General features: G+C 51.3%; 1 protein-coding gene across 1 annotated transcript in view; it reads right to left on the bottom strand.

Annotated features, from left to right (window-relative positions):
* Positions 1-344: 344 nt before the first annotated feature.
* SCD5 (stearoyl-CoA desaturase 5) overlaps positions 345-21,375 on the bottom strand; it is a 129,083-nt gene continuing 108,052 nt past the window's right edge. Inside the window, exons 4-5 of the mRNA XM_047799011.1 lie at positions 5,844-6,076; positions 345-1,809 (exon numbers count right to left, since the gene is read on the bottom strand). Of these exons, the coding sequence (XP_047654967.1) occupies positions 1,619-1,809; positions 5,844-6,076 (424 nt within the window). The 3' untranslated portion in view covers positions 345-1,618. The remainder of the gene's footprint in view (positions 1,810-5,843; positions 6,077-21,375) is intronic.

Below are 21,375 nucleotides of genomic sequence, written 5' to 3'. Positions count from 1 at the left end.
CATGGAAAGCATCAGGCATCGTGGGAGACATTCTCTAAACAACACTTAAGGGAGTTCCCTTCATGGCTCAGCGGAAATGAATCTGACTGGCATCCATGAAGACAGAGGTTCGATCCCTGGCCTCGCTCAGTGGGTTAAGGATCTGGCATGGCCGGGAGCTATGGTGTAGGTCACAGACGTGGCCCGGATCTGGCCTTGCTGTGGCTCTGGTGTAGGCCGGAGGCTACAGCTGCAATTCGCCCTCTAGCCTGGGAACCTCCATATGCCACGGGAGCGGCCCTAAAAAGACAAGAAATAAAAAAATAAAAATAAACAACATTTAAGTATCTGCTCAAGAACACCAATGAATTCATAATCATTTATTGTAAATCACCCATATTTACACATGATTAATGGCAAAAATAACACCGTGAAACACCTGCTGGGTGAAGAACTTTATTATGGCAATTTCCTACTGGCGTCACCTCGTTCTCAAAAATTGTAAATTGAAATTGAAATCCTACATCTTCCCTATCTTTGAAGCACTGTCTTCGAAGTGCTCCAATGTCAAAACTCTAAGGCTTTCTTTTGCTCTAACATCTAACACAAAGGGCACACTGTCCCATTAAGACGACGTGCTCTTTACAACGCAACTGAACACACAATTTTTTTTTTTTAATCCAGAAGCTACATAATGATCACTTTATGTCTGGCTGCAAAATCAATGAAGGCCGCATGCAGGTGAAACATTTGTAGACATGGAGTTCTAGATAACTGTCGGTTATTAAGATCTGATGGCCTGGTGTGGAAAATTAATATGCTTATTCAGCAGGAGTAGGTAAAATACATGCATCATTGGCTGGCATCAATTAGAATATAAATTAGATGTCTAAACATTTAAATGAGAGCTTAATTTGCGCTTAATTTGATGTCTGGCACCTCTGAGTTATACACCTTAAAATAACAATAGCAAAGAAGAAAATCAAACACCTAAAACAGGCATTGATTTATAAGGTCAGCTGGGCATAGAGCTCAGGATATGAAACTAGCTGAGCAGTGAACAGATCTCTTGAAGCAAAGACAATGGAGCATTAACAAGCTGGAAACAGGTCAAGAAAATAAGAGAGCCATTGCCTGTATTCTCACTTCGTTTTAAGCTGTCGATTCTCTTACTGAAAAACAACAATAAAAATGCACGCACGATAATTACAAAACAGAAACAGTGCCTACTCAGACCCTCTGTTTTGGGTTCTACCCTGCCTCTCTGCTCCTTCAGATACTGTGTTTAAAAATAATGCTGGGTTAATGGGTAGAAAAAGGGAACGGGCTATCCTGAATCACCCTGAAAGAATATGACACTCCTGCGTCGTGTCAGGGTTAATGAACAGGATGATGTCTGACACGTTGTAGGGATTAAACCACGTGTCCCCGCTCTAGCGTCCAATCAGAGCTACACTGACTTTTTAAAAAATGCTTCTCATTGATAGTTGTATCTTGACATTATTTTGAGCCCAACACAAAATTCCCGAACCACACAGATTCCACTCCCTCCCCACCCTGTACCGCCTCCCGGGAGCCAGGGACCGAGCGAAGTGTAATTAACAAAGGCCGTGAACGGAGGCGTCTTCAGGTTCCAGGGTCAGGCACTGCCGTCTCCAGTCCTGGCCTTCCGGGCCTCGATCATCAGCTTGGTGGCCCGTTTGCGGTCAGTGGCCAGCCCCAGCCAGCACATGAAGTCAATGAACCAGGTGGTCGGGTTGAAATTTAAGCCCAATTCACTCGCAGAGTAGTCGAAGGGAAAGGTGTGATGGTAGTTGTGGAAGCCTTCACCTGGAAGACAAAGCGGGCTTGAAAGAACCCAACCAGCACCTCTCTGCAGAGAGTCTCCAAAACCACTCCTTTATGGCAAGACACTGGGTCAGGCTCCAGGGGAAGCAAAAGACTTCCTTGCTGTCTGCCCGTAGCAAGCGTTCGCTCAGTGGGCTAGACAAACGCAACAGGAACGGAAAAGTAACAATGACGTTGCCAGCATAAAGTCACAGGATTAATCATCGCTGCGAATTGGAGACAGGCTCCCATGACTTCGGAGCTGCTCCTCTTAAGCTAAATGCCAAACGGCGGATAACAGAGTGACGTTTTGATGTATGTTCATAAAGGAAGATAACCTTTGGGGGTGGGAGTGATTCCAGGAGGACTTCTTGGGACAGCTTGGAGGAGACGGTGGTTCAGGTGGTTCAGATAGTGAGCGAGTGAAGGAGCTTGAGCTGTAAATATACCTTCACGGTGAACGGCTTCTCCTCCCTTACCTTCCCCCTCCCAAGGGTTCTACCTGAAACCCTAAGGTGTTTTTAGGAGCAGGGGCGGTGTCTCATGGCTTCTTTTATTTGTTTTTGTAAAAGGCTTTATTGAGATAGAATTCGCCATAACGACTCGCCCGTTTACAACATACAATTTAGGGAGTTCCCATTGTGGAGCAGGCGGAAGCGAATCCGACTAGTATCCATGAGGATGTGGCTTTGATCCTTGGCCTTGCTCACCAGGTGGGGGGCCCCCCCGGCATTGCCGTGGCCTGTGGTGGGGGTCACAGAGGTGGCTAGGATCTGGCGTGGCTACGGCTGTGGCTGTGGCCGGCAGCTGTAGCTCCGATTTGGCCCCTGCCCTGGGAAGCTCCTTATGCTGTGGGTGCTCCCTCTAGAGCAAATAATAAATAAATACATAAATGTATACAATGTAATAGCTTTTAGTACGTTTAGCATTGTGCTTGCATTACCACAATGAATTCTGTAACATTGTCATTACCTAAAAAGAAAGCCCACTCTCCTGAGCTGTTGACCCCAACCATCGCCCATCCCCCCAACCCTACTTTCTTTCTCTGTGATGCCTAATTTGATGTGTTAACTTGACCGGCCAAGGGCTGCTTAGGTTAAACATCATTGCTGTGTGTGTCTGCGAGGGAGTGTCTGGATGAGATTAGCCTTGGAAGCGGGGGATTCAGGAAAGCAGGGCCCTCGTCAGTGAGAGGGGGCATCAGCCAGTCCCTGCAGGGCCTGAAGAGAATAAATCCTGGAGGAAGGAGGAATGGGACACGCACACCCTGCCCCCAAAGCCCTGTTTTCCTGACTCACTGATCGAACGTCTGCTTCATCTTTTCCTGCCTTCAGACTGGGGATTTGGCTCATCCGCTCCCCTGGTTCTCAGCCTCAGCCTCAGACTTTCATTGTCCGACTGGCTTTCCTGGATCTCCTGCTTGTGGACAGCCAGGGGCTGGACTCAGTCTCCCTGATGGCATGAGCACCCAGTTCCTCTTAACAAATCTCTCTCTCTCCCTCTCCCCGTACACCCCCCCCACACACATGCACAGGAGTACATCTACATTTATATAGACACAAATATCCTGCTGTTTCTGAATATACATAGAGATTTATTATGCGTGATATTATGAATACATTTCTTTGCATATATACCTAGTATCTATTATATGAATGCATATGTGTGTGTATATATGTTATATACCATGCTTCTGTTTCTCTGGAGAACCCTTACTAATACAATCCCTATGGGTTGGGCCAGTCTGAACATTTCGCATAAATGAAATCGTGTGCCATCCTCTGGGACGGGCCTCTTTCGCTTGGCATAATGTTTTCAAGGGGCAGCACGTATGGGGACTTCATGGCTTTTGTCGCCGAAGGGAAATGCCGTCCTAGGGACACACACGTTGGGGTGACCCATTCATCAGGTGAGGGCCATGTGAGTTATTTCCACTTTTTAGCTGTTCTGATAATGTTGCTATGAACACTCACAGGCAAGTTTTCCCATTTCATTTTTCTTGGGCATAAACCCGGGAGTGGTGTTTCTGGGTCGTAGAGTGACTACTTCTAACCATTTGAGGAACCACCAGATTCCTCCTTTACCGCTCAAATGGCTGCTGGTCACCACACAGCTCTTCTCCTGACCGTGTCTGCAAGGTTCTGCTCCACAGCGAGCTCATCAGACGGATCGTCCGCGGTCTGCCATTTTCTCTGCAATTTAGGTCTTCTTTACCCTGTCCCTCCGCGCTCATCCCTCTCGGACGAGGGTTCTAGTCCTCTTCCTTTAGGAACAGGCACTGTTCTAAAAACCCTCCCTGTATTTCTCCCTCTACCAGGCAGGGGGCGTAACAAGCGTCAGTCCAAGGACCGTCATCGCGAAGGCGGACGGGGCGTCCAGTGTTGGCCTGGGCAGCCTCAGAACTGGTGCCCAGCTCTGGAGGCCGTGCCATGGCCACACTCCTGGGGCTTCCTGGCTCACCATCCCCGTGCAAGATGGGAACACGGTCCCCACTCTTGCCTGGGCTCTGAATCACACAGGATGTAGCTCCCTGCAGTGACAGTTCTTTGAGGAGAGGCAGAGCGAGAGGAGGGAAAGCAGTGGGGAGCAGGGCGCTCACCCCTTTCTCTCTGCTTGTCTGGTTATGCCCTGGCTAAACGTGCTGCTCCTTCCACCGCATACCGCCCTTTGTCACACAAGATCACAGGGGTCTTGGTAAATGGGGGACCCTTAACAGCGTGGAGGCAGAAACTCACTGCACAGCGATGCAGAGACCTTTTCTACTGAACAGTGGGAACCTCCCTTCGTGGGTTTGATCCCTATGCTCAAGCCTCAGCTGAACAGAAGCCTGCGCTGCTTCTATCAAGATACAGCTGACATTTATTTATCACTGACGCGGGGCCAGCCACAGTGCTGAGTGCTTTAGGGGGCATCAATGCCTACAATTCTCACACCCCTGAGCGAGCTGCTATGAATATCCCCATTTTTCTTTTTCTTTTTTTGGCCACGCCCATCGCATGCAGAAGTTCCCGGACCAGGAAGTGAACCCGAGCCACAGTAGTGACAGCACCTAACCCTTAACCCCCTGAGCCACCGGGGAACTCCCGTTATCCTCATTTAAAAATTTTAAAAGGGGCTAGTAACGTGCCTAAGACAATACAGCTAGTCAGAACAACAATATCCATGAAGCTGTTTCCTGGTAAGCACTGCTGCACATGCTACACGTAAACTCCTCTAACCTTCAGTTGACCCCCCGCAGAGGTCAATGCTGCTAATATTCCCACTTTACAGATGAGAAGCAAGGAGTGGAGGAGCCAGGTAACTTGCCGGGAGAGTAAGTGGAGGAACCAAGACTCAACCAAAGCTGGCGGACTCCAGAGGCCCGGCCCGTAACCACCCGGTGGTACCACGAGACACACGTCAAGGTCCCCGACCCCCCATCCCTCCGTCTGAGGCCATTTTTCTTACAGGCACCTGAGGCTGGCTGGGCAGCTGAGGCCAGAGCATCAGGGTAGCTCGAGAGAGACACTGCCTGCCACTCCTCCTTTAGGGAAAGTTCCACGGGAAAGAGAGCTACTGGAGTTCCCGCTGTGGCACAGTGAGATCAGTGCTGCCTTGGGAATGCAGGGACACAGGTTCGATCCCTGGCCCAGCCCAGGTGGTTAAGGATCTGGCGTTGCTGCCCCTGCGGGTTAGGTCGAGGCTGCGGCTCGGATCTGATCCCTGGCCCGGGAACTCCACCTGCCTTGGGGAAGCCAAAAATGAACTAACTCACTAAACAGCTGCTCATCGTTCATCACCTACGATGTGTCAGGCACTGTCCCAAGCAGTTTGCATTAATGTCTTAATCCACGTCGCCCCCCGGGAAGCAGGCATTCCCATTCACAGGCAAGAAAACTGCCCATCGGAGCAAGGAAGGGCGAGGCCAAGAGCTCGGCTTCTGAGGCCCAAGGCCGCATTCCCTCCAGTCCGCTACGCTCCCACAGCCCCTCCGCTCCCACGGCCTCTGGCAAAGCACCGAGCAGCCAAGAAGATGTGCGCTCCCGCCCCCGACTCACCGATGGCGCCCAGGGTGACGAGCGGGTTCTGCCGGGGGCTGATGTGCCTGTCGTAGGGCCGGTTTCCGTACATGTGGGCGGCACTGTTGACCAGCCAGGTGACGTTGAGTGAGACGGTGTAGCGGAGGATGGAGGCCAGGAAGTAGGAATTCCACAGGCTCTCCCCCCAGACGCCCCAGGGCACCAGCGTGGGGACCACGAAGCACATGAGCACCACGGAGATCTTATAGTACCTGGAAGGCAGGATGTCACGCTGTCACTGGCACCTGCTGCTGCTGGCAGGGCAGACTCAGCAAGCACAAGGGAGACCACTCCTGCAATTCTTGTGCCCTGTCGTGTGGCACACAAAAGCCCGTAGACCTATAAGGGCTGGGCGAGGAACGCACGTTTGAGAGTCAGGACAGGTAGAAGCTGCAGGAAGCGGTGGGACCGCGGCGTACTTCAGAGTTTCAACATAAAATAATCAGTACATGAAAACCCATGCATCCTTGAGTTACATTTGTCCCACAAGCCGACGTTTGACAGCTCCTAGCTATCATCCGCCAGTCAACGGACAACCATTTTTTTGTTTGTTCATTTGTTTTGAATTTCTAGAAATACCGTGTTTCTTGAATAACCTTCAGGATAGATTTTGCACTAACCTAGCTTGGTAAAAAGGTAAACAATCCCTTCCCTTTATAGTCTCTGTTCATCTGAAATTACATTCCAAACCAGCATAAAAATGAGCAGTAAGTGTAGGAACAGGCACGGCCTTATAAAAAGTCATCATTTAAAAGAAACCAGGGATGCGAGGAGCTCCCGCTGTGGCAAGGATCTGCTTGCAGCTGCAGCTCGGATTCAATCCCTGGCCCAGGAACTTCCATATGCTGCAGGTGCGGTCGTAATACGTACATATGAAACCATCAACAGGCATTCCCTGATGGCCTAGCAGGGGAGGACTCACTGTTGTCACTGCTGTGGCAAGGGTTGTATCCCTGACCCAGGAACTTTCACATGCTGTGGGTACAGCGGAAAAAAAAAAAAAAAAAAAAGGAAAGGAAAAAAAGAAACCATCAATAGTCCGATTTTTGGACCTGTGTATGCAAACATTCTGCACGCCAGGTCCTGAGGGGAAACTGAGCAACGGGAAGGCTACGGAGCTGAGGGAAGGTGAGCAGACGAACAGGCAGTAGGAGCAAGATTCAAATCCAGATAGAATCGCCTCAGAGACGATCACGCTATTCTGTGTTGCAAATAAAATCGTGTACGTGCGTGTGTTTTGCAGCCGGCTAGCAGCGCTGCACCTAAGGGTCAGTTCCCATGTAATCGTCATTGTCTTTATTGGGCAACATGTTAAACCCATCAGCACCCATTTTCCAGGCGCTAGCATACAAGACGACTGCATTTTAGTGGAAAGAGGGTGCCTGGGAGGGCAGAGGAGTGGGCTGTGGTTGGAGGGGCGAAGACCACAGACAGTGAAGGGACTGGGGGTCTAAGACTGGGCTCCCCACAGGCGCTCTTGAGAGATGCTTATAAGGAAGGGAGAGAGGAGGGCAGGGCGGGCTAAGGCAGAAGCTCATGCACAGGGGGTTCCAGCACACCTGGGGGGCGGGATGACGCTTTCGAGTTGTCCCAAATTGAAAGGTATTCCCGCATCATCCAGCCACTGGCCTCAGGGTGGCCCCTGGGTGGGGTGAGCCCTGGACAGGGCAGTTCCGTGTAGGCAAGGGCAGCCCCAGGGAGGAGAGCTGGGGGTGGGAGCATCCGCTGAAGAGTTAGCTGGGTGAACGGCCCTGGCCAGGGGCCCTGGGAACTGGAGGGGCTCGTGTGAGGAGGCGGGGGCTCTGCTGCAGCTGCTCCTGTGTGCACCTCTGAGCCAGAAAGGATGCCGCCAAACGTTGCCCACCTGGGGCTGGGTGGGGTGGGGGGGTCTGCAATGTAACGGCCCCTCCTCTTCCTCCCCTCTCTGGGTTCTAATCCACGACCTCCAAAAAGAGCCTCTCCCAGTCCTGTTCTGAGACATTGTCTGGGCCACTCATTTGGCTCCTGGAGAGGAGCCAGAGACACCCACGGAGGCCTTGCCCTGCGCTGGATGCCGGGCTGCGCGTGCGGGGACCTTCGGTCACTTACCCCTCGCTGCAGACGAGGAGACAGAGGGACACACTCTGGCAGTGAGGACCCTGTGGTCACAGGGCCCACGGTTCCCCACCGAGAGGCCAGGCCCTTGCTCTGACTCTCTGCTCTGCCCCGACTCTGTGGAATCTGCCTTCTTTTTGTTTTTGATTTGTTTTTCTTTTTAGGGCCGCACCTTGCAGCATATGGAAGTTCCCAGACTAGGGGTCGAGTAGAGCTACAACTGTCAGTCTACACCACAGTCACAGCCACGGCAGGCCCGAGCCGCGTCTGCGACCTACACCACAGCTCACGGCAACCCCAGATCCCCCACCCGCAGAGCAAGGCCAGGGATCGAACCCGCGACCTCATAGATTCTCCTCGGATTCGTTTCTGCTGCGCCTCGACAGGGCCTCCTGGGGCTGACATTTTAAGTAGGGTGTCTGGGGAAGGACCTCCTGACTCTACAGCTTTTGAGTAAAGACTTGATGCGAGAAGTTAGCCTTGTGGCTACACCGGCCGGAGGAGTCCAGGGACAGGAAACCACAAGAACAAAGGCCCTGGGGCAGGAATGTTCCTGGCATGTCAGAGCAGAGGGAGCGTTGGGGCTGCAGCGGATGAGGATGAGGAAAGGGGAGAACGCTGGGGCTGAGAGACTCGAGGGGGCTCACGTCACCGACGGTCCTGCCGCTCGTCGTGGGGGCGTCAACCCTCCCTCCCAGGAGAGGGACCCGCGGCAGGTTCCCGGGAGAGGACGTGGTATCGTAAGAGGATGCGGAGGATGCCTCTGCGTGCTGTGTTGAGAAGGGGGGCCCCTGCGGGGGGTGGGGGGCGCAGGACGAGGAGGCAACTGGAGGCAAAAGAGGGTGTGGTGGGGCTGAGGTCCGGTCACATGCCAGGTGTATTTCAAAGCAGAGCGACAGGATGTGTTAATAGACGGGTGTGGGAGAGACGAGGCGAGGAGGGCGCCAAGGATGGAGGCGCCAGTAGCTGATACGGGGAGGGGCGGGGGCGGGCCTCGAGCAGCACGAGAGGAGCTCAGTCTTAGGTCGGGTGGGACGTGTCTTACACGTTCAAGGGGCGATGACTATCAGGCAGCTCAACAGACAGGTCTGGGGTTCAGGGGTGCTCCAGAGAGAGGTTTTGATGGGAACGGACACTTGGGATGCACAGGAATGCCCCCCACTCACACACATGCGTTTTCTCATCTGCGTTCCAAGATTGCTCTGTGAGGTACCCTTCACAACCTCAGCTTTAGGGGACATTCACCGGGGTCCAGAGAAGTCGGGGAGCTTCTCCAAGACCACGCTGGTTGTACAGAGCACGGGCAGGCTCCACCCTCAGTTCTTTTTTTTTTTTTTTTGTCTTTTTGCTATTTCTTTGGGCCACTCCCGCGGCATATGGAGGTTCCCTGGCTAGGGGTCCAATCGGAGCTGTAGCCACCGGCCTACGCCAGAGCCACAGCAACGCGGGATCCGAGCCGCGTCTGCGACCTACACCACAGCTCACAGCAACGCCAGATCCTTAACCCACTGAGCAAGGGCAGGGACCGAACCCGCAACCTCATGGTTCCTAGTCGGATTCGTTAACCACTGTGCCACGACGGGAACTCCACCACCCTCAGTTCTTAAACCCAACCACCTGCTCGCTCTAAGTAGAACCCGCCTCTTGCTCAGCCTACCAAGAGCAGGTCCCGGGGGAAGCTAAACCAGGGCAGAGTGTGTAACCTAGCCAATCGCCCCACAAGCGGAACATATTTGAGTAAAAACACTGTCTTCTCAAGGTCAGAAGTAGACACTCTAGCTGGACTCGACTTCTTCCCATTCCTTGGGCCCCACATTCTCCCCGTCCCCCGAATCCAGGACACACGATGCCCGGCTGACTTGACTTTTTCAAGTATCAGTTGAAGTGTTCTTCCTTCTGGGGGATCTCTGTGGTCCCCTAGGACCAGGCAAGGTGCTCCAGCAAGTGATTTTGTAGCATGTTTTCTTTGCAACTCTCAGTCACACGGCCGACCTGGCGGGCAGTCGGACCGGCTGTGTTGTGGCCTCCACCCTAACTGCACAATAGAATCAGTTGGGTGAACATTTAAAAATAACTGATGTTGGGAGCCCACTACACACCAACGGAATCCGACTCAATCAGAATTCGTGATCTGGGCCCTGATGTTTTTGAAGCCTCTTCACTGCAAACATTGATGATGCCTCCCTAGCATCCACCTCAATCCTTCCTTTCTTGCCGAAATGCCCTGATGTTGTTCAGAGATCCACCCATCCCCCTGCAGCCATGTCCTTCAGGGACGTGGGTCCTGATTCGTCTGAGGCAGGAAATATCGATCTCATTCACTTTGCCAGCAATCAATCTGGGAATACGGGCCCATAGCGGCCAGTAGGACATGAGGGAAGGGCGGCTATAACATTCTGGAAGGTAATAACACGCGTTAGTGAAGACGAGAGAATTCGGAACCCTCGTGCATCACCGGTGGGAGTGTAAAGTGGGACAGCTGCTGTCGAAACAGTTTCTCCAAAGGATAAACATCAGATTTCCACATGAGCCAGCAGTTCCATTCCTAGGTATATATTCAGACAGCCGGAAACAGGAGCTTGAATAGGTGTCTGTTCACGGAAATATCATTCACGAGAGCCGAAGGGGGGGAACCACCCAGGAGTCCACCAATAAATGAAGGGACGAACAAGATGTTGTCATTCATACTATGGGTTATTATCCAGCCAGAAAAAGCATGGAATTTTGACGCATGCGACAACATGGATGGAACCTGAGAACATGCTTGGGGAAACCCACCAGACGCAGAAGGACAAATGCCATGGTTCCACTTCGATGAGGAAGGCAGACAGGCAAGTTTGCAGAGAGAGACAGTAGAATAGACACATCACTGGGAACTAGGGGCGAGGGAAAGGAAAAGAGAAGTTACTGCCTAATGGGTCTGGAGTGTTTCTGCGAATATGATGAAGAGGTTTTGGGTAGAGGTGGTGGCGATAGTTATGCAGCCACTGTGCATACGCTTCGTGCCACAGGACGGTACCCTTACGAGTGGTTAAATGGTAAATATGATGTCACGGATATTTTACTGCAATAAAAAAGAGATTCAAGATACTTCCCTCAATAACAGAAAGAACTCAGAGGCAGAGATGGCTTCTCTTTTTTCCCAGTGACACCTGGACCTGCTCCGACCACCTTGAGACTGTGACAGGAAGAAGGCTCAGAAACAAAGGGGAGGCGTTCCCGTCGTGGCGCAGTGGTTAACGATCCGACTAGGAACCATGAAGTAGCGGGTTCAATCCCTGGCCTTGCTCAGTGGGTTAAGGATCCGGCGTTGCTGTGGCTGTGGTGTAGGCCAGCAGCTACAGATCCGATTTGATCCCTAGCCTGGGAACCTCCATATGCCGTGGGTGTGGTCCAAGAAAATACAAAAAAAAAAGAAAGAAAGCAAAGAAACGAAGGGGAGCCCCCGAGGTTGACAGAGCAGAAAGATGGAAAGGTTTTTGAATATGCCGGTGAGCCACCAAACGAACCAGTCCTAGCGCGGCTTTACCCCTGAGCTCTGACTCTGGGACACGCCAGGCAGGAGTGCCAACATCTCCTGTGGAGTGGCTGAAAGCCCTCTAGGACACCCCAGTGGACACCGTGGTGTGGCATCCTGGTCTCCTCTTTGTCTCGGGGGACTTAATCTCCCGGTCCATGGCAGTGCTGCCTCTGCTGGATGGAGAAGCACCTTGCCCTAGGTCGTGGCCCCACCCCACACCCCGTCCAGTGACTGACCTACAGGAGCTGTGGTCCATGACCCAGGCTGAGTCCCACCAACCAATTCGCCAGGACTCCGAAGACCCAGCACTACCTGGGAGACCCCAGGAGGGTTGGCCGAAGCCTCCACAGAGAACAAGGAAGGCCCAGCTTCTTCCTTGACTCAATTGTGTTTCTGTCTCATCTCTTCTTCCACAGTCGTCGTGCTGACCCCCGACGACTCTCTCCAGCAAACTTTCTACAACGTAATCTCCGTCTCAGAGGCAGCTTCCTGGCCACAGGCACACACCGCCGGGTCTGCAGCTGAGAGCCAGCCTCTCCAGACTCGTGCGCGGACACCCTCATGGAGCAGGCAAGCCTAAATATTCGTGGAACGACTGAATGAATGATACCCTGGTTAGTCAACGATGAGTTCTCAGCATCTCCGGAAAATAAACACACTACAGTGACTTCAGTAGGGTGCACAGGATGAGAGAGAAGATGCCCGGGTTTCCAGGAAACAACACAAACCGCACAATGAACGTTCAGGCTGCTTTTGGGCTCCTCATTAGATGCCTATCTCTTGGACTGCTGCCAACACAGGATTCAGTCTATAAAGCCAACGACTCAATGAAAGACATTCGTGCTCATGGGGTCCCACCCCCAGCTTCCACCAGGTTCCATCGTGAGGTTTTCTGCCTCCAGTTTAAATGAATGATGTCTGAGCGTGAGCTTCAAAAATCAGGTCGTTCTTTGAGGTTCCAAATATGGCAAGTTTTCAGCAATATTGAAGACCACAGCCTGTCTAACAGGTTTGGACGTGAGTGGCTTCTCATGTGTCTTGCTGTGAACACTCAGGAGTTATCCGATAGGGAAAGACCGGAGACAGGAGAAGCAGAAACAAAGGGTAAGGACGAGCGAGCAGGGGTAGGAACCTAAGGGTCACCCGAGGAAGGGTGGCCCGCCTCTCCAGATTTGAAAGCAAAGACCCACAGGCTTAAGCCCAAAGCGCAAAGGCCAAAGCGCTCAACTCACCATATAGGTAACTCGGGCGCCGTTTCCTAGAGCTTTAGGGTGGCAGCTTATAAGAGCAGACCCACAAGACTTCCGTGGTAGCCCAGCAATTAAGGATGTGGTGTTATTGCTGCTGTGGCACAGGTTCGATCCCTGGCCTGGGAACTTGCACATGGTGCCGCTGCAGCCAAAAAAAAAAAAAAAAAAAGCACAGCGGATATTGGAAAGCTTCCGATTCTGCCCCCTCACAATTCCTCATGACACCTACACCACAGTGGGAAGACAGCTGTCAGTACTCAGCTCGAAAAGTGCATTTTCACAGTCAAATGCCATCATGACAGTGTCCCCATCCACGTAAGCTCTGCTTAAAGGACACGGGTATCAACGTGGTCCCTAACCTTTCACTGCTTTGAAGAACATCCTTATCCCAAGAAACAGGTCACGACCAGGGGAAATGAAACATTAAGCCCAAAAGTTTGTTCTATGGAGAAGACAAGATTTGGGATTTCATGGACTTTTCTTTTCAAATCTGGGGGTGAGAAGCACCTGAAAACTCTCATTTTGCTGTAGATGAAAAAGACATTGCTATTCTCTGTCTGCAGGCCAGTCCCGATGCTCGGCTTACCCTACGCCCAGCAGAGCAGAGCTGCTGGCGTGCGAGATCTTGAGAGTGAAATCTATCCGAGTGTGAAGGAAGGCCAGTGACCTGCGGACTTCCAGCGGGGCCAGCCCGAGGAATGTGAAAAGAAGCAAACCCAAGGGGTGAGAGAGAAATTACAGCTCACACACGTAGCGTGATGATGAGCTGGCTGTCACTGGTATCTTGATTAAACACGTTTGGTTTTGCGATTTCACTTACAGCTGAGCCAGAAATTCATCTTCCCTACAGCTTTTGCATCTTGTAGGGGACCAGGCAAAATCCTGTGGCTGCTTATATAAACACTGACTTAGAGGACAGATGATGCACCCTGGCAGCTTATAAAGGCATGGGACATTCTCTCCCTCCTCCTCCGCCCCCTCTGTTGTCACCCTCAAGGAGGTGGAATATGTGTTTGGATGCAGATCTGAAGATGGAAGCCCCACCGATGGGGCAGCTCTTTGCGTTTTTCAGAAAATCTTCCAGACTCTGAGTCGTTTAAGCTGAAAACAGGCTTCGCCGAGGTGCCCATGAGCCTGCCTTTCAGGTGCTTCAGTGTCTTTTGGCGACACTGCATTTGAAGTATTTTCTCAAAGTCTTAATCACTTCAGATTTGTCTTTGACCCTCAATTAGTCTTGACCTCGCTTTTCCTGCGCTGCTGCATGGTTAGCATTCCCGTAGAAGAAAATCTTTAATTAGACTCACAAGATGCGTAATTCTCATCTTCTGAATAATTCCCTCCACAGGGGACTCAGAGATGTCTAACGGCTGCTCCATGAAAGCATCTCCTTTGGAAACTTGCAGTTCGTGGGTAAAAGATGTATTTTTCCTCTCCGACTTCAGCTTTGTTTGTTTTGGAGGCCTGCGTATGGAGGTTAGTTGCATCCATCTGCTTGAATTCAATCTGTCTTTGTACAAACAGCTGGCATTAATTCACTAAGCAGGGGTTCCGGAGAGAAACAATCATTTCAGAATTTCAGCACAAGAGAGCATTATTCTTACCTCATTAACGACGAAGTGCTTATAGAAAAAGGCTCAGGAATATTGATTGCTAAGACCGAGTAAGGAAGATTAAAAGGATTTTTCTTTTCCCAAGCTTCAATTCCATCACAATACGCATGGGGCAAGTTCTCTGAGGGCAGGACTTGTCTTGATCTAATTTACATCATTCCTAGTTCCTGGGACACAAAATGCTGGTCCGCACAGCAGGTGCCCAGTAAGCAGCTGGACTGTTGACGTACGCTAGAAGGAAGTGACAAGGATGCCCATCCATCTTTGGCAGAAGCAACGAGATCAGTTCACCTCGCCATCATTTGCTATTTAGAGTTCTCCAGTCTTCTCTAGAAACGGAAGTCGATTAGGCTGGATCAGTCTGGGTCTCCAGGATTCGTCGTCTCTGTCCTTCCTCGCTCCGAAGTTTCTCCCTCCCTCCCTGATAGTTATCAATCATTCTCAGTGAGTTATAGCAACAGCAGACTGGCTCCTGATGGCACACAGACTAGGGGGCTAACGGGAACAATTAACACCATTTACAGAATAATTTTGTATACGGTGTCGTTGCGGATCCACTTTCTCTCACCCTGAAAATGGCACCCCCCCCCACTCCCGCCGCGCTCTCCGATAAACCGATTGGGAGAAAACAAAACCCCTCCTCTAATGTGGGACCCGTGAAATCGCATGCAAGCTCTTGTGTGTATTCCCCTTTTCTTCTGGGGCTCAAAGTCCATAGCTTCCACCACATTCTCAAAGAGATATTTAGTTTCCAAAGGAACGAAAGCCCAATATACTAGTCAGAGAACTACCATTTTCTTCAAGGATGCTCGTGTTCAACCTCGTTTTTCTTTGTGTCCTTTAGGATCTGTCCTAAGATTGAAGTAAAGCAAATTTTAATTCAATTAAAAGCGTGGTTCTTTTTAAGGCAAGATTGTTCTCCCTACTTTTCTTAGCAGTAACATCTGTAAAAGAATTACAGTGATGGTTGGCAGCGGTACGGGTGTGCGCACACACGCACGAGCACGGACTGGCATGGGGGTCTTGGGCTGAAAGGACAGCCACCAACGGACGGAATACAACCCTCTACCCCCACCCAAGGGAGAAGGTTTAATCCCCCAGCTCTGCCACTGATAAGCGCCTCACCAGCACCAGTCTCTGTGCGGGAAAGGTGCCTGGGAGCGCATTTGGCCACGTGCAGGATCCGCATCGACGGCTGCGGCCGAAGCGACCAGGGAGCCTGCCCGTTCTCCTCGTTCAGGGCAAACACGAGCAGGCGGATGCACCCGTCTCTGCGTTGCGCACGTAAGAGGCACAGCGCTGGGGGACAACACCTGCTCTCCAGCCCCGGGTCCCTTTCCTAACTTCGACGGCGCCATCCGGTCCTCGCCAAGCGCCCCAGGCCCCTACATCCCAGCTCCGGACTGAGGGCCTCCAGACCCTGACAAGCCTCCTCTCCACCGTGCTCTTAGCACGTTCGTCAAATCCCTCAGCACACCCGGGCCGTGAAGACTCAGGCGACAACCACTTTCGACAGCGGAGGCCTCCTGCCAGCGGAGGGTCCACATGTCCAAGGACCCCGACTTTCTTTTCAATTGTGGGAAAGGAAAAGAGGGACACATTTCCCTGAATCAAAACTGAAAGTTCCGCACGAAAGGGGCAAAGGCACAGATTATTGGTGATAAAATGAAAGTCACAGGGCCGTCATGTCCCGCCTGGTGACCAGAGTTAGTGACTCTGTGTTGCACATTGAAAGGACCTGGGAGAATGGACCTGGAAAGTGCTGGTCACCAGAAGGAAGAGTGTGACTGGCGGGTGACGTGGGGTAACTGGCCTCACGGCGGTGATCATTTTGCAACACTCACAAACGTGGACACAGTCCGTTGCACGCCGGCCACTGATACCACGTGTCAATTATACCTCATCAAAAACTGGAAAGTCTGTGTGCCAAATAAATACACATATAAAGAGCATGTGGAAATCATCACCTATTTTTGTTTCTTTTCTTTCTTTTTTTTTTTTTTGGCATATGCAGGTTCCCAGGCTAGGGGTCGAATCGGAGCTGTAGCCTCTGGCCTGCACCACAGCCACAGCAACGCCAGATCCGAGCCGTGTCTGCAACCTACACCACAGCTCACAGCCACGCTGGATCCGTGACCCACTGATCGGGGGCCAGGGCTCGCTCCTGCATCCTCATGGATGCCAGTCAGATTTGTTTCTGCTGGGCCACAACAGGAACTCCCCTTTTTGCTCCTTCTTTATTTATTTATTCTTTGTCTTTTTAGGACCACACTCGCAGCACACGGAGGTTCCCAGGCTAGGGGTGGAATTGGAGCTACAGCTGCTGGCCTACACCACAGCCACAGCAACGTCAGATCCCAGCCGAGTCTGCAACCTACATCACAGCTCACGGCAACTCGGGATCCTTTACCCACTGTGCGAGGCCAGAGATCAAGCCCACAACCTCATGGTTCCTAGTCGGATTCGTTTCCACTGCACTGCGACCGGAACTCCCCTTTTTGTTCCTTCTTAATCAGAGCTTATGGAAATAACTTGCCCTTCCTTGATGGAGATGAGTGACTTAGCCTGCATTTCTCAAAAGGCAGAGAGGGCTTAAGGCAGAAGCTTATACGCTATGATTTTACAAAGGGGGTTCAGCCCCAGGGAAGAGGCATGTGGGAGGCAGGGAAGGAGGGGAGCCGCAAGAGAGCGAGATGTTGCACTGACTGCTGCCTGACACCTCAGCGTGGCCAGGCCATCTTCCAAGAGGCCATCGGGGCGAAGGAGCCTCGGAGCATCTGTCCGGGAGGAGGCGGGGGAAGAGTGCGCCCGCCCGCTGCCCCTGCACTGCCTGCATCCCACCAGCACCAGCACCAGCACCAGCACATGTGAGCCTCAGCACATGGGTGCTGAGAGGTGTCACACGCTCCAGCAGCAAGAGAGATGCCCCCAAGGCAGAAGGCACACACAGCGCAGGCATGAGGGGGCACTGTCAGGATGCATCTACCCCAAACCAGTTGGGGTGCAGAGAGCCAGTGGCCAAAAGGCCCAGGACAGAGGAGGTCCGGACAGTCTGCCGTGCACTGAATGATTCTTTGCCACAAAGAGAATGAGCTTTAAACCCAGTTGCGTAGTTTTGTTTTATGGCCGCACCTGCAGCATATGGAACTTCCTGCGCTGGGGACTAAAGCCAAGCTGCAGTAGCAGCAACTCCAGATCCTTCAACCCACTGTGCCAGCGGGGGATGGAACCTGGGCCTTGGCGGCGACCCAAGCTACTGCAGTCGGATTCTTAACCTGCTGCACCACAGCGAGGACTCCCAGACTTTGTTTTGCCCACAGCGTCTGCCGAGGTACGAAGGGCTCTCGGTCTCATCACATGACTCAGTCATTATAAGAACTGAGTTGTCATGTTATTAAATCTTGCTGATCAGAGTGCCCACCGTGGCTCAGCGGAAGCAAATCTGACTAGCATCCATGAGGACGCAGGTTCTATCCCTGGCCTCACTCAGTGGGTTAAGGATCTGGCGTTGCCATGAGCTGTGGTGTAGGTTGCAGATGTGGCTCAGATCCCGCATTGCTGTGGCTTTGTGTAGGGCCCCAATTCGAGCCCTAGCCTGGGAACCTCCACATGCCAAGCTTGTGGCCCTAAAAAGACAAAAATAAACAAATAAATACATACGTCTTGCTGACCCTCCTTGACCTTCAGGTACACCGAGAAGCTGCCCCTTCTCTTCGTCAGTGTCTCTGCCTGCAGAGCTTCTGGGCCTCCTTCTAACTTGCTTCTCTCCATCGGTGAAGGGTTTGAAAACCAGAGAGCTGAGCTTGCTCAATCGTGTGCAGACGAAGAGCACACAGGCTCTCGGTGGGGGCCGAAGGGGGCCCTTGAACTGAGACCAAGATGCAGAATGATGAGGAGTATGGCATCTTTTCCGAGACGTCTTTCTATGGAGGTGGAGGGGGGAACACGTGCTTCGGAGGTGAGGGAATTCCACGAAACATGGTGAGTCTGGCACCGAGCACTTGCTGGGAGGGTTTTCTTCATGCGTTCAAGAGGTCTTGGCTTTATTCCAGTTAAATGAAGTGATGGGCTGGCTGAGTGTCAGATGAGAGAGACTCTGCTATATTTAGTTCTCACTACACTGTGTGCACTTGAATGTAACGATACTGTTATGCGGCCTGTGATGTGAAGATACTTCAGCATCAGCAGCGTGAGATGGAGCACGTGTGTGTGTGTGTGTGTGTGTGTGTGTGTGTGTGTGTGTGTGAGTTTCATTCTCCCCACAGGGGAGTCCATTAACATCTGAAGTGTCCTTATCGGGAATCTAAACCTCAGACACGCCCCGTGAGCATATGACAAACTCTAATAGTCATAAACCAGAGGTCTGCGACAGGCTTCAGTTATTTTCACGTCCCACCAGCCCTAAAAAGTTTATAATTGGGATAAGGGGAATGGATTTTCACTGGTAAAATAAGCGGTCGGAATATGTGGATTGGCTGGAAATAGCACACAGGTACCTCCCAGCAGGATCTGTTCCTCAGAGTGGAGGAGGCTTCGCTCCATTCTGCACCCAGACACTGACAGAATTACCATGCTGGATGCTGACAAGGTCATACTTGTGCATCGATCCTTCCACGCCAGGCGCCTGTTGGGCAGGAGGGCAGGAGGCAGGTCTTTATTAAGCTTACAAGTTCCCTGGTGGCTCAGCAGGTTAAGGATCTGGCATTGCCACAGCCATGGCTGTTTTTGTCCCTAATTGCAGTGGTCCCATGCCAGATTCTGTTGGGGGCAGACCCATCGCCTTCCTCCTCCCCTCACCCTGGCGTTGGCCAAAGCCAGTTGCCAGCGGACACAGCCAAACGGGTCTCTTGCTGCACCATCTATGTTTTCGTAGTCCTCTCCCTGGACCTTTGAGGGTCAAAGGCACAGGAGAAGATGCCTGTCGGTGCGATGCTGCTCGTGGGACTTCCCTACCTCCCTCGGGAGGGGGGCTCCAGGCCGCTGAAACATGCTTTGAGGGAGCAACGTGCCCGCAGTGCTGCAGGTGGTGTCCAGGTACCACTTCCTTCAGCAGCTGAGGGTTCGCGCATCCTGTCCAAACCATCGTCCCCGAAGCTGCCTCTCAGCTGTAGGTTGTCCAGGGCTCCCCGTAAACCGGAGAGTAAACCCACGTCTCAGTTCCAAAAGTACTTTGGGAGGATGTGAGGTGTTTCCTTGGTCTCAGGAGGCAGATAAACAGGACACAGACACAGGCCTCAAGGAGCTTACGGTAGAATGAGAGAGCTGTCCGAGTGGGTCAGCTTACTAGAAAAGGATGAGCGTAAAAGGGAAATAAGCCCACGAGTCTGTGGACTTGCCGAGGCGGAAACTTAACTCGCTCTAGGACGACGCAACTAAGCTCTGCCCTCAGTGCCCTAGAACATTTGTAAACTATCACTGAGACCTCCGAAGAACTTTTGTCTAAATGGGTTATATCACCAAAAAACACATGAAAAGATGTTCAACATCACTCACTGTTAGAGACATTCTGAGGGTCCACCTTACACCTGCCAGAATGGCCAGCATCCAAAAGTCTGCAAACAGGAAGTGCTGGAGAGGGTGTGGAGAAAAAGGAACCCTATCACACTGTTGGTGGGATTGCAAATGGGTGCAACCACTGTGGAAAGCAGTATGGAGATGCCTCAGAAAACTAAACATAGAACGACCACTGGATCCAGCAATCCCACTCCTGGGCATCTATCCAGAGAAAACCACGACTCGAAAAGACACATGTCCTCCGATGTTCACTGCAGCACTCTTTGCAATAGCCAAGATATGGAAACAACCTAAATGTCCATCGACAGAGGAGTGGCTCAAGAAGATGTGGTACATATACACAATGGAATATTACTCAGCCATTAAAAGGAACGAAATACCAGCATTCTTAGCAACATGGATGGACCTAGAAACTATCATGCTAAGTGAAGTCAGTCATACAATGAGATACCAACCTCCAATGCTTTCACTGACATGTGGAATCTGAAAAAAGGACAGACGGAACTTCTTTGAAGAACAGATGCTGACTCACAGACATTGAAAAACTTACGGTCTCTGGAGGAGACAGTTTTGGGGTGGGGGGATGTGCCTGGGCTGTGGGATGGAAATCCTGTGAAATCAGATTTTTATGATCATTATACAACTACAGATGTGATAAATTCATTTGAGTAATAAAAAAAATAAAATAAAAATTAAAAATTAAAAAAAATGGGTTATATCTAGCAACATTCACTAGAAGGGAAATTAAAACCGAGAAATGTGGGGAGTTCCCTTTGTGGCTCAGCAGTAATGAACCCAACTAGTATCCATGAGGACATGGGTTTGATCCCTGGCTCTGCTCAGAGGGTTAAGGATCCGGTGTTGCTGTGAGCTGTGGTGTAGGTCGCAGATGTGCTACTGTGCTCAGATTGGACCCCTTGCCTGGGAACCTCCGTATGCCACGGGTATAGCCCCCCCACCAAAGAAAATAAAATTAAAAAGCCCCCTGGAGGAATGGCTTCTTAATTCAGTAAATATTATGTGTTAACATAAGTCCATGATGTAAAATTACCTGTGACATATAAGATATTACGCATAAAATGTATAAAGATATTTGTTAACGTCATAAAATAAACATTGAATCAATCAATTTATTAAAATAATGAGCCAATTACACGCCAACATAAAATATTTTGATGAAAAATAACTATTTTCCAGAAAAAAAGTTTTAGTGCAACGAATGGCCTCATTTTACATAACTGCAAATCTCTTTAATGTCTGGCTGACTCGAGGCAGCTGGACTGACACACCGGCTTGGGCAGTCAGGCTGCGGCGATCTACGGGTTTTTTTTGTTGATGTCTCTTAAGAAATTCTGCCTCACACAGACGTGCGGTTGGAAAAGGGGGGACCCTACAGGAATCCTCCGCCCCCGAAAAGGCAAGCACTTCTATGCTGTACATAAAACTCAGATGCTTGGAGTTCCCAATGTGGCTCAGTGGTTAACGAATCCGACTAGGAATCACGAGGTTGCAGGTTCGATCCC

This window comes from Phacochoerus africanus, chromosome 10 (assembly GCF_016906955.1).
Source record: "Phacochoerus africanus isolate WHEZ1 chromosome 10, ROS_Pafr_v1, whole genome shotgun sequence".
Classification (NCBI taxonomy): Eukaryota; Metazoa; Chordata; class Mammalia; order Artiodactyla; family Suidae; genus Phacochoerus; species Phacochoerus africanus.
This window is presented reverse-complemented; position numbering and strand designations above follow the sequence as displayed.